The 16,286-nt window shown below is 35.6% G+C and overlaps 1 protein-coding gene across 1 annotated transcript in view; it reads left to right on the forward strand.

Annotated features, from left to right (window-relative positions):
• Window positions 1–16,286, forward strand: part of LOC131075439 (DUF21 domain-containing protein At2g14520) — a 107,163-nt gene that overhangs the window by 42,869 nt on the left and 48,008 nt on the right. The window contains exon 8 of the mRNA XM_058012278.2: window positions 13,233–13,306. Coding sequence (XP_057868261.1) covers window positions 13,233–13,306 — 74 coding nt within the window. The remainder of the gene's footprint in view (window positions 1–13,232; window positions 13,307–16,286) is intronic.

The raw sequence follows: 16,286 nt of genomic DNA on the forward strand, positions 1-16,286 counted from the left end.
CCTTTAATGCATTTTAATTGCATATTGTTTAGATTAATTGAGTCCTTGGCCAAGCTCACAAGTTTGAGTCGTAGGCAACCTCACTGAATCAATAGACTAGATTCATAGACTCATTGAGTCCATATCAATTGTGGACTTGAAAACACTTAGTTTATAAAATCATTAAAAAACAACACCATTCCCAACCCTAAAAAGGAACTAACGCTTTTAAACACTCACCCTTATTGAGAGCTTATTTTCACTTGCGCATTTACCTTTAAATTATTTTCAATCTACTTGCTTTTCCATTTATTTTTTCAATGGAGCTGAATTTTCTTGTGCAAGGAGCTGATGGGGTTGGATTAACAAGGGATGTGAGATACTCTTACTGATTTGACCCCAAATCCTTGTAATATTTTCCAAACAATTTTGACAAAAAGTTGCAAAACCTCTAAAACCTCCAGCAAAAAAGCAAATGGACACCTAAAATCAATTAAGCACCAAAATAGCATGTTTTTCTTGCAAAAATGAATATAGAGTATAAGCAGAAGTGGTGTCCAAGATAGTATATGGGCCCAAGTGAAGGATGAACATCAAATAAAGTGATGCCCAAGATGAAGCATATTCAAGGTGATGCCCAAGATGAAGCATATCAATATTTTTGTTTTTCTTTTGAGGAGATGAGGATTGATTAAAACAAATTAAAGACAAAGTTAGAATATCGAAACCCTTGGTTCAAATGGATGCCCAAGATGAGAAGAAGAAATGGAAAGAAAAAAATAAGTTATATTATATCTAGAGGATGAAGATAGAATCGCTTTCAAAGCAATTATTTTGTTGTTTTTAAAACTTCAAGAAGCTGCAGTTGAAAACTATAAATATGGCATTTACACATACAGTGTAATGATAGTTGATGCCAAGTTTATGCTGCAGAAATTAATATTCAAGTTCTAGGCTGATTAAATTGTTAAGTGTAAAATTCCCCAATTATCGTTTGATTGCAAAAGAAGATGTACCACTAATACGAACAGAAATATGTTTGCACAACACAGTCAAATATGATAGAACATCTTTGATTGGTTAAATTTGGATCCTTCTTGTTTATTCATAGCAAGGTGTTTATGCTCTATCTTCTAATAAACATAGCAACTGTACAAATATTATTCCAAACATTAACTCCAGTGTGTAGAATATTCTGAAAGGAAAGATTTGTTAAAATGCACCTGGTTATTGAACTGCGATTGCCATGGTGTACTTCCCACAAAGCATGAATTTGTAGTGTATGCTATACGATAAATTCAATTCTTCATACGCTGGATCCAGAATACATTACTGTCGGTGCGATCTAGAATACATTACTGCCGGTGCCGGAAATTCATTGCGTTGTTCATTCAATGCACACGTTGAAACTGTCAATGCGATCCTCTTCCGTGTCTGGTTTACTACAAACGCCTACTCTTCCGTAACGCTTGCTTTTGCGAAACAACCAGTCCACTCCTGCTTGTATCCGGTGGTTATGTGCCTGAATGCAGTGATCGCGGATTCATACGATTACCTGATATCGGGTAAGGCACAGTTTATATTGCGGTGGTTTATATATCCTTGCGGAAAATATTTATAAAACCACGCCTTCTTACTGCAGTTTGTGCTAGGTCTCTGGCAATATAGTTCGGGGTGTTCATGGTTGCTAGGTCTCTGCGGAATGTAACTCGCCACGCCTCCACAATCCTACGTGTAACAATATTCCTCCCGCGACTTATACCCCGTGATATGCCGGCCGGTTCTCAACACTTGCACGATGATGCTGAATACTTACTTCGCCAATAGAAAATTCGGAACCACAACCAGCAGGCTAGTGGGATACTGACGAAAGGCTGGAAATCCTCTGGGTGGAGCGATAACACGCACACACAGGAAACAATATATTATTTTCTTCTCGATATTTTCTGTATATATAAAATCCATGCTCTTCCTCTCGAATGCCCATCTTTTATTAACATTAATCGGTTTGAGAATTCCCTTAAGAATTCCCGTAATAGTTAGTATAGTTAAGATTAACTATTGTGAGTATTAATTATTTTATATAAGTAAATGGAGACTTAATATAAAGTAATTAATATCTTTATGCATTTGACAATTATTTATTATTTATTAGGGGACATGACATTAAGTGACTGTGTAAAGAATGTGAAGTTGAAGCTTTCTTATGCTACCAAGAAATCCATTCAAGTCCAATCTCAAGTGCTGTAATTGTTCAATGAAGAATCCAATTAATAAGATCTGTGTTAACTCTATGTGACATTGATGTTCAAATCCATGATGTAGCTTTGAATGTTTTGTGATAATTACTAGTCTTCATCCATTCTTCTTCTAGGTGTTTTTATTTCCATGTTTTATGTTTTCTTTAAAGATAAAATTAATTGTTGATACAACTTTGGAGATCTTTATTTTAATTTTTGGATAAGTGTTATTATTTACATTTTAGCTGTCATAAATTGAGAAAATTTATCAGTGAGAATAGGATTTCTTCAATATCTTCTTGTGCTCTATCCTTTGAGAATAAAAAATAAAATGTTTAGTTTTCCTATTTATTCTACCTTATGCAAAACCCTAATGAACAAATTGTATAGTGTTTGTATTGGCAGGCTTATTTATGTTTTAGATTTTAAAGTAGATTAAATTATAGAGCTTCCACTGCAATGACAAAATGATTTCTTCATCCAATGTTTTATTTTGTATTGTCATGAAAGTGACAAATTAAAACACCATCATACACAACAATCTTCAAGTTTGTCATGCCCCTGCCTTGAAGGAGATAACAATAACCAGAAAATCATCTTATCCTTAAGACTTCATGATTATCTGTGAAGGAGGGAATCAAACAACATGCAATTCGTTGAGGAGCAATGACTACAAGCCAGTGAACAATAATTGATGGAGGATTATAACTTGTCATTACAAGATGCGATTAAGGAGGATAATGTTCGATTATGGAAAAAAGGTTAAATGGAAGAGGCACGTCCCTGCTGAGAGGGTAGCCTATCATGCTCTGTAGCGAATTGGTCTCTTTCTCCGTAACAGCCTGAACACGCCATGAGGGAAGATTGCGTGGCATTGGTTTCAGTGAGAAAACAAGTAACACAACCAAGTTGATTAGTCACCATGTGTGTCAAGGGAGAAGTTTAAATAGCATTTCATTAAGATTATGGCTTAACGGTTGTTAAGTCAAACAAGAAGTAAGAAAGCAGCGGTTACGAATTGAGAAGAGACACCACCTTTCAAGGGAAAGGTCCACCGGAAACAATACACGTTTCCAGTGATGATGAATAGTTTAAGTAGGAGAAATGGATGGTAGAGGGGGACATCATCAAAGAATACATAAATAGATCTTCAAATCATCAACAATCATTCAGAATTAAATCCTCAGAAATATCAGATAATCATAAAACATAGTGAATAACATTCTACAAGAAGGCTTAACAACCGTGTCATCAGCAGAGACAAATCGAACAGAAAAGAAAATTACAGAAAATTGAACGCTCTAATAATCAGATCAGCATATGACTTGTGAATATTCCTATCCTTTGTGGTAATATAGAAATTGTTGTTTAGTTTTATATATGAATTTATTGGACATATCTAATATATATTAATAAGCATTAAAATATATAGTTAACACTGCAACAGTCTATCAAAGGGAAGGAAGGAAATCTGCAATTAAGGGAAAACAGCTAGAGGGCACCCTGCTACAGTGGCAAATAGAGAGAGAACAGCTATTAGGGCACCCTATTGCACTGTGAAAGGGAGAGAACAGCCAAGGGCACCCTATTGCAATTTCCCTTCCAACTCCTATGTTGAGGGACTGTTGATGAACCCAAAGATTCTCCAACCATGGAAGAATGGAGGGCGATTGCATGAAGGGAGAGAAAAGCTATCTTAACTCACCCTACCATGCATCCTTATTCCATATCTTTATGACTGAAATTCACATACAAATCAGACTTGTTGCATAATGATGAATATATAATTTCCTTGCTCTAACCATAAATTTATTCACGAATGATGTATGCAATGTTACCTAACCCTGATGTTTTATATTCATATATATGTATACGTGCTTATGTTGTTCATGATGTGATTGCAGAATTAAAAATCCCTGGATTGTATTGTTAAAGAGTTATTTATTTGGTAAGATGTAACCCAAACCCTAATATATTGCAATTGTGATTTTAGGACAAATTAGGAAGGGGACATTACAAAGTTTAAGGGAATAAGTGTCTATTGTGTATGTGACAATGATTTCGAGTGGGTGGTGCTTAATATTTATGCACACGGCAATGATTTTGAGTGGCTGGTGCCTAATATTTGGATGTGTTCCATACACCTTGAAATTCTAATGTTCGATTTATTATTTATTTATTAATTGTTTGTGATCTCTTATAGAAAAGGGTATCCCACCCAAAATTGTCTATTTTTCCATGTCTAATGTAATGTAGGATGTGTGGAAGTTGTAGGATTATCTAATGTCCTAAGATGTGTACGAGCATCTTATGACAATTCAATGCCACATGTAAGAGCATGTAAAATGGGAGTCAGATTGTTGACTTGACTTGTTGACCAACTTATGATTCATTCTATGACACATTATAGAGCATCTTTGAGTGGAGATAATGGATCCAAAATGGTAGGTGTAAGAGAATTTGCTAAAAATAGATGGTGGATTCCTTTGGAATTGGGTGTTGGATTTTGAACCCTTGATTATGGTGACAGTTTTGGGTCATGGTTTTGGCTCATAGTTTGTGGTTTACCACTCAATTTCATTCTACTATTTATTTAGTTTTTGAGACGGAGGTTTCATAGTGTATTTGCAAGTACTATCACACTGCTAGAGACTCTAGAGTCCTCAATTGGTGATGCATGAGGTTGTATGTTTTTGGATTGTATTGTAATCAAGTTATTGATAATACAAAAGCCATTAACACTTTTGCTACTGGGATTTTTTCCCAAAATAATTTTTCTAGGATAAATTTGTGTTGTGGGATTGTGTAATGGAGGAAAATTGGGAATTAGGGTTTCACCAAGTATATCCACTAAATAACCCAATTAACACCACTACATTGAAAGAGGGTTGAACCCAATAGATCTAGGCTTGATCCTAATGGGGAAAGGTTTGAGATTCTGATTGGATTCGATTGGTTTGTATTGATTATCCTCTTTCTTAGTTGAATTTGTAATGTAATTATGAAAAAAGGGTAAAATGAAGGATAATTGAGGTAAACTGGAAGAAACAATAAGCTATAGAAGTCCCATGGAGCCACCAACTGAGATTTGGGCAAAATAAGATGTTTAAAACTTGTTCCCAGAAGTTCAGCCTCATTGTTTGAAACTAGGTAGCAGAGATCTGCCTTGGTCCTCCAAATTATCCCCTGTCAAAAGCTGAACTTGTTTGTCACTATTGACACTGTTGGATTTCCTGAGTATAGCTCTTGCACTTGTTTCCAGCACACACAAAAAAAGGGAGAGATGTTGTGCTGGAATTAACCTTGAATGAAATAATGCAAATACTGAAATAAATGTTAACGAAATATACCTCAAATCTGCAATTGTTGATGATGATGCCATGCTCTTTCAATGTAATGGCATGACAAACACATGAATATGAAAAACCCTAATCACATACACATGCTTGCATGAAGATTGATGTAACTTTGGTCCACAATGCTTGAATGATGAATATGCAACCTTGAATCTCTGAAGATGCTTGGTAATGAATGCTTCACAGATGCATGGATATTAGGGATGGAGTCTTAGATCTCTTCTTAGATGAAAAATGAATTGATATGATTGTTTATATAGGGTTCCATAGGTAAATTATTGATTGAGCTGACCTCCAGCGGTCATGTGTAGCCCTAGGGATCAAATGCTATTGGGGAGATATAGAACCTGCCCCATTTCAAATTGGGGCTTGTTTGAGAGGGACCACGACTTTTTGGGGCTCCTTGGTCCAAACCAAGGCATCCCATGCCTTGGTCCTTCTACAAACAGGACCAAAATAAATAGCAAGGGGGGAGGGGATCCCATGATAAGACCCACAAAAGGGTGTTCATGACATCAAAGTTGGAGAATAGGGTCAAACTGGACCTAGAGAGGGGATGGGGATAGGACATGCTAAAGTGGGAGCACAAACATGAGGTGTAAATTGGACTGGTTACAATTTACGACACTACAAATTGTAATATTTGTCTCTCATTTCTTTTCATTAAATTGTATAGATCATACTTTTTGTACAATATCCTCACATAGATTAGTGTAGAAAGTATTTCACAATCTAACCTCCTTTTGTTCGGTACAAGAGCTTGATCAACTTGGTTCTTGGGTGTTAGGAAAAATGTTTTTCAAACTAATTTTGATTTAATTGGGAGTGTGCATAGAGGAGATCCTTGCTTCAAATACGATCACAAGTGCATCCAAATTGGAGATGGATTTAGTGTCATAAATTTTCCAATTGAAATCTATTTTGATGCTTGCTACACCAATAATTGTGGTTCTTACCTTTCCTAGCTCATTTACAACTAATATTTCTTGCCTATCTTTGTGACCCACTATAATGATTTATCTTATTTTCTTTGGGCTTTATTAGACAATCTTTGACTTCTCCCTTATGGTTAGTTTTCATATTCATTTTTCCCTATGCGTCATCCACCTACGAATTGTTATAATAAAGTATTTAACTTGCTGCATTAAAGGGCTCCGGTATGTTCTAGCCCATGCTTGGATTAATGATAATTCCAAATTTAGTAGGTAGGGAATAGGAAAGACGAATAGATTATTGATTGTGTGTTTCATCTTCAATTTATTATTGAGGAGACCTTTTCAAAAATATTCAAATTTATTTTTTCTTCCTTTGGAGACTTTAGGCAGGCTTTGATTATGTTCCAAGACATGTTTCCTTTTTTAGGTTGCATCGGATTGTGCCTTTGAGACCTTCATTACTAGTATCATAAGGTTATTGTTGGTTATTTTCAGGCTCTCCATGAATGTTTTTAGAGTGCTATTGGAATCAGGTAGGACACTTGCTCTTGTGGATTCTCATTGCCATTTATATGGATTACTTTCTATTACAACATATATATATATATATATTTTGATGATGGTTATGTGTTTTGATTTCCATGCTAATTTTGTCGAATGTGATCCTCATTTCTCATTTCTTGATAATTTGCATTGACTTATCTGCTTTTTTTTGTGGCCAACCTTTGTAAAATTAAGGTTTATGATTTTTAATACCACTAGGGATGTTCTTTCTATCCTTCTATACTCCTATACAAGAGAAATTATGAAGATAACAACATATCTTACTTGGAAGGTGGATTTATTGGCCCATTTATCAATTTGAACCTTATTTATTAATGTTGTCATTGCAAGGGATATGCCTCATTCTTTGTTTCACATATTTCTAATACATTGTAAGATTCTTTCCGAAGATGCACATCTTCCATGCAAGCATAGAGCACAGTTATAAATGGATCAAAAGTTTAGGGTACCGATTTAGTTTTTGTGGATAGGGCACATACAAGGAAGTTCAAACTATAATGCATTTTTTTATCCATTGCAATTAAATAGTTCTACAATGTATTTAAAGTCTTGTTTTCTATATAACCCTTTCCTATTAATAATATCTTTAGGCTATCTCTATCTTCACAATCTTAGGTGTTTGGGTTTAGCAATTTAGAGACACCCATATGTGGTCCTTTGTTCTTTAGAGATGGCTATCATTATAGGTATCATTGAATGTTAGTGTTGTTTATACTTTGTGACTAGTTTGTTTCTTATTTCTATCAATATCTCTATTCATCCTTTTCCTTCATTTATATATACTTTGGATGCCTAGGCTCCTTGACTTCTACCCATGGAATATATAATTAGTAAAGTTGTCAGGGAAGAGATTTATTGAAATACATTAATATAAACTAGATCTCTTTGCAACCTTTCATCTCATGATGGAATTCTACAATGAGCATTTATTATAGATTTTTGGTGGCATGATCATTTGGCTTTACTATTTCCAATGCCATTGGTCATGTGCCTTAAGGGTTTCCCTTGATCATTTAAGATTTTGTGGCCACAATTTATGGATGGAATCTAATCGCTATATTTCTTTTGGTTAAAATATATGTCATCTTTATTCTCTCCAAGAGGTGGAGGTTGAGGGACACAAGGATTTCTCTTGGTTATTTAATATTTTGTCCCCACCATTTATGGATGGGTTCTATTTACTATATTTCTTGTCATTAAAAGATTTGTCATCTTTATTCTCTCCAAGATGTGGAGGTTGAGAAATATATGTCATCTTTATTCTCTCCAAGATGTGGAGATTTGTACATGGATTAGGTTTTTCCATATCTACCTATGGTTATGCATCATCTTTATTCTCTCTAGGAGGTGAAGGTCGATGAACACAAGGATTTCTCTTGGTAATTTATGATTTTTCTCCCACCATTTGTGGATGGGCTCTAATCACTATATTTCTTGTCATGAAAAGATTTGTCACCTTTATTCTCTCCAAGACATGGAGGCCGAGAAACACCTTATTTTCAAATTTTTGTTTTATATGAGATTTAGAACACTATTACTCTTTTGTACATGGATTAGGTTTTCCCCTGTTTACCTTTAGTTATCTTGACTAGAGGTGCTTGGTACTTTTCATTTTAGAGGTTGCTCCTTTCAAATGCAACACTATGTGGGGACTGTTATGACGTTTTCACACATCACCCCATTGCAAATGGGGACCCCCCTACTTTATAGGCCCTCTTGGTCTTTTGGCTTTTGTTTGTTGGGTCTTTTCGTGGCAGTCTCGTTAGTCCTCCCTGTTTGCAAGTGTTTAGGGGTCAATTTGATCAAGTTTGTCACTCATTTGAGCAAATTTGGTCAAGTCTGGAGCCTGTTTTGTCCGTTTTAGGGTTTCATCCTTTTGAATTGGTTTTGAGGCCTTTCCATTAGGGTTTTCGAAAAATTGAACATTGTACTCGAATCAAGACCCTTTAAGGAACCTACATGTGAAATTTGGGTGAATTCTAAGCAACTTTCTATTTTTAGAAAGTTCCTATTTTTTAGGGATTTCACTACCTCCTAGATTGGTCTAATTTTGCCAAAAATCAAACTCACTATTTTAGAAGTTTCTATTTTTAGTAAGTGTTTTCCTAACCTATTTTGCCCTAATCCTAACATTTTGAAACACTTACTATTTTGGGAAACTCTATTTTTGTAGGCTCTTCACAAGCAAACACTGAAGACTGAACATTACTGAAGAATTGTCTAAATTCGGAAAGTTTGAAAAGGCCTACCACTGATCAAAAAAAGGCAAGTATGGACGCCCATCCCAGAAGTGGAAAACTTGAAAAATCCATCATTCCCTGGACATGAGGAAATTGCGCTCAGTCTAGAAGAAGGGTGCTAAAGGGTTGTGATGGAGGAATTTCCTCCTCCACCCAAATTCCTTGCTCATGTGTTTTTGGCGCCCAAATGCAAGTTGGAGCTCTAGGATGTGGATGCCATGGAAAGTTGACAAAAGTGAAAATTCCATCACTAGGGTGTTTTGGCGTCCAAGGAGGGGACAGGGCGCTAGAAAGGGGGTGTGGAGGAAAATTCCTTCACACCATTCTTTCCTCCACTATGCTTATTTAGCACCCAAGTGTGTGGAGTGGCGCCAAATTAAAGATGCCATGAAAAATCCAAAAAAGTTGAATTTCCTCCACCTAGTGCAAATAGCGCCTAGGGTCAGGGAAGGGCACCAATTCCAAGGTGCCATGAAAAGTGTGAAAATGAAAAATTCCTCCATGATGGTCAAATAGTGCCTAAGTTAGGCATGGAGCGTTGGATAAGGGAAGTTAAGGAAAATCAAAGAAAAAGTGAATTTTCCTCCACATGATGAATTCCATGCTCAAGGTCAATTGAAGGTGAAAAAATTCAAGGTCAAGGATGAATTGAGAAAAAATAATCCCCCCTAGAATTTTTTTCAAAAACCTATTTTTAGGCATAAAAATTTATCCAAATTTCAAAAAAATTTCAGATTTGGATTCGTGAGAGAACTTTTTATCTCTTGGACCTTGGAGCTCAAAATTGGAAAAATTCCTAAAAAATAAGAGATGTTGAAAATTGATGAAAAATCTCCTCTAGAATAAGGAAAATTCAAAACTTCAAGAAAATGCTTCCCAGATAAAGTTTTCTCACCGGGGTTTTTCTCTCTCTCCTAGGGTTTCCCGCCAAGTGGCAGCGAGGTCAGCGCATGATGAATTAATGGAGCATTTTTTTCCATGCAGTCGTCACATTTAAGGCATTATGGATGATTCTTTTGCATGCAGTCGTCACATTTAAGGCAATATGGATGATTCTTTTGCATATAGTCATTGCATGGGGGGATGATGGGCATTTATGGTAGCGTGAGTAGTTTTGCATGGAGGAATCTTTATTGCACAATGGGTGATCTTTTGCATGAGGGTGCATTCATTGCATAGTGGGCACTTTTTGAATGTAGTTAATGCTCTTTATGGGTGCCGTTTTTGGTAGGATTGTAATTAATTGTATATGGGCATAATGGGCATTTATTGTTGATTACCACCTTGTTGCATCATGTGTGGGGAATCTTTCAAGGAAAACCTTAATTAGGGTTTTGCATGTAGCCAAGGCATGAAGCCTATATAAAGGGGTGACCTCCCTCATTTGTAAAGGGAGGGAGATTTATATGAAATTGTTGCGATATGTTTAGAGATAATAACAGTGAAACATTGTTGTTTGATGGTGTCCACTTAAGTTATTTTTCAAAACTTGCATGGTTTCACCTTCCTCACTTAGAGTAGAAGTAGTTTAGTGCTTTGATTTCAATGGAGAATGTAATGGTGTTTGATGAATTTCAATGGTTCATACTTTTTGCATCTTGTTGATTATAAGTTGTAGTGTAAAGTTAGCCTAAACCCCCAAATCTATGCTAAGTTCGATTGTGAATAGTCATTTGGATTGCATCGTGTTGGGTATTCAAATGCACTTTCTCAATGTGAAAATCCTTCAACATCCTCGGAAGATTGCACCAGTTATTGCGGAGTTGTAGTTAAACTTGGCGAAGTAGAGCTTGGTTTATTTGGAATTTGTCCACTAATGCATTATCTATTGATATCATTTCCCTTAGGAGTAGATTTAGATCTTCCAACCCTTTCCCCTTTATTTTTAGTTTAGTTCATCTGAAGCAGAAGCATCACAGAATTGCTCTATCCGATGATGAAGTTCCAGCCACAGCAAAGAAGTGAGAGAACAATCCAAACGTAAGTCCCCTTGGATTACTAGCATATCACATCAAACCAATTGAGTCACGTCCATTGCGGATAGGAACCTTGGAGTCGATTGTTTGAACTTATTGCAATCTTAGCATACAATTGTACTTTGATCAAGAGAGAGTAAAGTGACCGTTGGGCAACTTTATTCTATGTTAGACAATGTCATAAAAAACACATTAACAGGGACCTCAAGGGCTGCCATGTTGATAACTTTCTCCTTTTAATCTATACTAGACATTGGGGCTACAAAGCACCCACTAACATGTTTGGTCTATATTTGTATGCTGACAAGTTGGTGAGGTGTCACCTTTTTCCATGTGTCCTTAGTAGGATGCCTGAGTCATTTCATGCACATAACTTCATATTGTGGGTTTCATTCTTCTTTGTGTCTAGGTTCATCTAGTTGTCTTTTCCTATAGCCTAGAACATGAGAGCATACATATATTAACAATTGTTTTAATATACCTCTAGTAGTTTGTCTGCCTACTTTAGTCACTTGCAGTCATTAATATAATCTCTTTCTGTTTTTCTTTTGCGGTTCCGAGTAGTAGCTCACATACAAAGTGTCTCCTTTCTATAGTAGTCACTGTCACCAAATCCAGCCATATCAGATTCAGGCCTGGCTGATCATGGTTTTTTTGGACTGGCCAAATTTGTTTGATAATTTGATTTGATCTGGGCTTTTCAATTCCTAAAGAAATTTTGCTGATTGTTTATGAAAATCAAGATTTCTGAATATTTTTCACCTCCTAGACAAATCGAATTTTTTGAACTTGGTAATTATGATGGTAGTAAATGTTGTACATAGGAAACTGTTTGATGCAATTGTAGTTTTTACGTATAATATCAAGTTATGACCCTGGGTATCATCTTTCTTGTTTGAACACCAATCTGACTAGAGACATAAATGGGATGAACTTTACATTGTTAATGCGAATTTGGGAGTAACCTGGGATAAAATAACTTAATTGAAGCTTGATTGCATGCCATCATTTTTTTTTTCAAGATTGAGACAAATGTTATGATTGCTTACATAGAATCCTTTTAATTCATTCAGATCCATATTCTTTGATCTGTTATTCATGCCTTCTTGATTAGTGAGTTCCATTTCATTAATATACGGCTGAAGCCAAAGTAAAAGTACCCAAAACATATGCAATTTATGTATCAGATCTCCAAAAGGGCATCGAATGGTAATACGAGACACAATATACCTGGATTATACTGGAATTGCTTGTGATTTAGCTTGCCAATCATACACTAGATTTTTGGTTGCACGGCAAAGGAAAAATAGTATAAGATAGAATTTAAACTAGATATTTGCCTAGGTGATATAAGCTATTTTTAACCAAGGATGATACACAGGTGGATCTATTTTGTACAGCTTGGACATGATCCCTTCCAAATTTTATTTTCCAAAAACCAATTTGTTAGACAAGCTATCAGTTATAATGGTGATATTCCCTAATGATATATTTCTTTGCTATTGTAAAATTGATTTTTCTGGTTAATTTTACTTAGCACCAAATGTATATAATTTTTGGCTCCCTTTGACATAAAGTTTATTTTCCTAAATTGAAAATATTGTGTTTATATCACTTTTGTAACATCCATGCATATTAAGTAATTACATTTGTAGAAATAGTTGAAAATATTTTTCAGCTCTTAGTTTTCACGGAATGTAATATTTATTTATAACTCTAGAGAATGAATTTAAGTTATTTTTATGGGCTATCACTCAATGATAGAAATTACTAAGTTCTCAACCAAACAATCCTATCTTCTCCACCAAAAGATTTATGCATTTGCAATAGGATTTTCAAATTTACATCCTTGTAACTCAAACTAGCACCCATATTGTGTACATATTTACTGATTTGTATATATTAATGTATTTAATATCATGTCTCCATTAAAAAATATTAGGTGAAGAACTTGTTGGCATTGGATCTTACAAAGGAAGTACACATCCGGAACATCACCCTTCGAAAAATTCCTAGGTATGCTTATCTTATTACTATAATTGCTAGTGCTTTTATATTAATACATAGTAAGATATTGTGGCTAGCTAGACATAATTCCTTGGTTCACTTGATTATCAATAGTGGCATGTTTTTGTTCATGGCAAAATAGGGTATCCATTAGAATGCAACTGCACCATCTATTATGTCCATATTCTATTGAGAAATCCTAGAAATCTTTTTCTGCTCATTGTAAAGCATAGTTTTGGTCATCATTGTATATACCATTATAAGATAAAATGCTAAATAAAGGGATGGTGTAATTTCTCTATAAGATGATATACCATATTATAAATTTTTGATTTATAAGGGGTGTGAATACCTTGATCATTGTGGTTCATTGGCATACTTCACTTTTTCTTATTCTATATGTGTACAATTTTTCTTGAGTTGTTAAGAATAGTGATAATGGGTCTCTTGTTAACCCTATCTTATCCAAGCTTAAACTTGGAAAAGACTCTTTACCTGACTCTTGTTTGCTTTCGAAAGGGCATGTTCTAAAAGAAATTAAGATACATCTTCAACTTTATATATGCTTGTTTATAGTGATAACAACCCTCTGCAACTTTTTAAATGGATGATGTGATGAATTTTGTAATTCTAAGTGATCATTGCATCTCTTGCAATAGAACTTGAAATTTATATGGAGATTTTGTTTGCATGATGCTTCAATAGATGACCACTTAAATCGATGCACAATAGGTGTCAAATGGATCTCTGCAAAGTCACATTCATGGCATTTGTGGATGTGTTTGACAAAAGTGGCTTATCATTTGTATAGACAAAGTTTATCATGCACACAACTTGGGAATTTTATTTGTGCTGGTGTTTGCAACAGATTGGGCCGATGGAGAAGATTCTACAAAACTAGTTCAGGCATGCTTGAAAAACATAATTGACCAATCAAACTGCAGTCAAAATTGTGATGTCTCTTGTAAGAATGCTCCAAAAATATGTCTTAGATTATGATGTGGAGTTCCATAAACTTTATATACACAAGAAAATTGATCAAGGTGGCGTCTCAATACCAAGGTTTTTAAGGACATCTATGCTAGCATTTTATCAATGGTAGTATTGATGTGTTTTTTATGCACAGTCTAACACATAATAAAATACCTAAAAGTATCTTATCCTCTTTTGAACAAAGTTACTCAAATACTGAAGATTGGCTTAAGGATCACTTTAGACAACCCCAAGGTTCTTAATGTTGGGTCACAACATGTGGATAAGCTCGTTTGTTTGATGTGATTATGCTGGAATCACAAAGGGACTTACGTTGAATTGTTGAATGCTTGAATCGTTGGAACTTAGATTCTAACTATTTGCTGGGAGAATAAAGAAAGAGCAAAAGGCATGGGGTTTAGGGAGTCTATTCTAATCCTAAGAATGCAAGGGAAGAGTGAATGATGTTGGACATTAGAGTTGTTGGAATGTGTTGTTGTCATTGATGTCAACATATTCCTGTGTTTCTTGTGCTTCAGTGTTGTAGAGAGTTGGTTTGGTTGCAAATGTGTTGATGCGGATTAATGGGTTTTGAGATACTTATCTGTAGTTGATTTAGCATGAGTTTCAGTGTTCCAGAAAATGGTTTGACCGAGTTATGTGATTCGGTGTGATGATTGGTTTTTCTATTGGTTCTGTATTGCAGAGTTGTGATTTCTGGTTTGTATTGCTCCAGAATTGATTCTTTATGTTGTGCAGATTTTGGAGACTGTTTGGGACGTTCATGTGTGTCCTCAGTTCAGGTGGTTCATGATTTGGAACTTCAGAAGCGTATCTTTCAATTTGTTGCTGGTGTTCTCGAGCTCCGGTGATGAAATGATGATGATTCTAGTTATTTGAGTTGTTGCGGAGGAATTCACATTGCTTGTTGATGTTCTTCAATCGTTTTCTATGCGTTTTGGTGGTCTGCATTGATTGTGGTGCGTGTTATGAAAGATTTTATTGGTTTGGTGGTATTCTTCGTGTTATACGACTTTCTGGCCGACCCGATCGTTGTTGCATGTTGCGGATGATCTTGGCGAGATATTCGGTAGTGTTGTGTGTTCGAGGTTTTAATTTGGGTCCATACTATGTCCTTGCCGACATTGTATTGGTCCGCATATTGATTTATGTATCATGTGATGTACTTTTGTAATTAGGTCTTATGTGTTGAGCCAACCTTGAGAGTAAGGTTGATGATTTGTATAAATAAGTGTTCTAATCAGGTAAGATGTATGTTTGCGGTTGTGTTTGCATTTTTTGAGAGTGTTGTATGTGCGAACAAGCGAATTGATCTTTCAGAAGATTGAAGGAGTACAAAAGTGTTGCAGAGCAAACAGTGTGCTTAACCGCAACTATGATCAGGCATTTGGAGATGCTATTCTTTCAGTTCATGTAATCCGGATTGTTGTCTGATCGTTGTAAGGCAGTGAGCCTTTCCAGGGTTGTAGCCCTTTGTTGTTTTGAGCAATGAGCTCTAGGAAGTGTGGTTGAATGCATGTGCATTCCCCATTGTAATAACTACACATACTACTACAGAGTATCATCATATTGTGGGTAGGTTCCCACCGTGGTTTTTCCCTTGACCGGGTTTTCCATGTCAAACATTGTGTGTTGTTGATGTGGTGTTTAAATTTGTTATTGCTGTTCTTGATCAGATCTGAAGTTGAGATTAAATTGTTTATGTTTGGTGAAAACTGATTCACGCCCCCCCTCCCCTCCCCACCCCCCCCCACCCCACCCCACCTCTTAGTTTTCCTACATTGTTGTTGCCAACAAATGATTCAATGGAATCCTACTAGGTGAGGTCTCACCATCAAGCCGAACAATTTGACACAAGCTCAATGCAATCTTCTAAGGGATAATTCAAAGATGTTCAAATCATTATCATCAAACATTTATTACCATTCAAGTTAATGCATAAACAAAGGATATATAACAATTTGAAGTTAAGCTCATATCATTCCATTTGACCATG

This window comes from Cryptomeria japonica, chromosome 3 (genome assembly GCF_030272615.1).
Source record: "Cryptomeria japonica chromosome 3, Sugi_1.0, whole genome shotgun sequence".
Classification (NCBI taxonomy): Eukaryota; Viridiplantae; Streptophyta; class Pinopsida; order Cupressales; family Cupressaceae; genus Cryptomeria; species Cryptomeria japonica.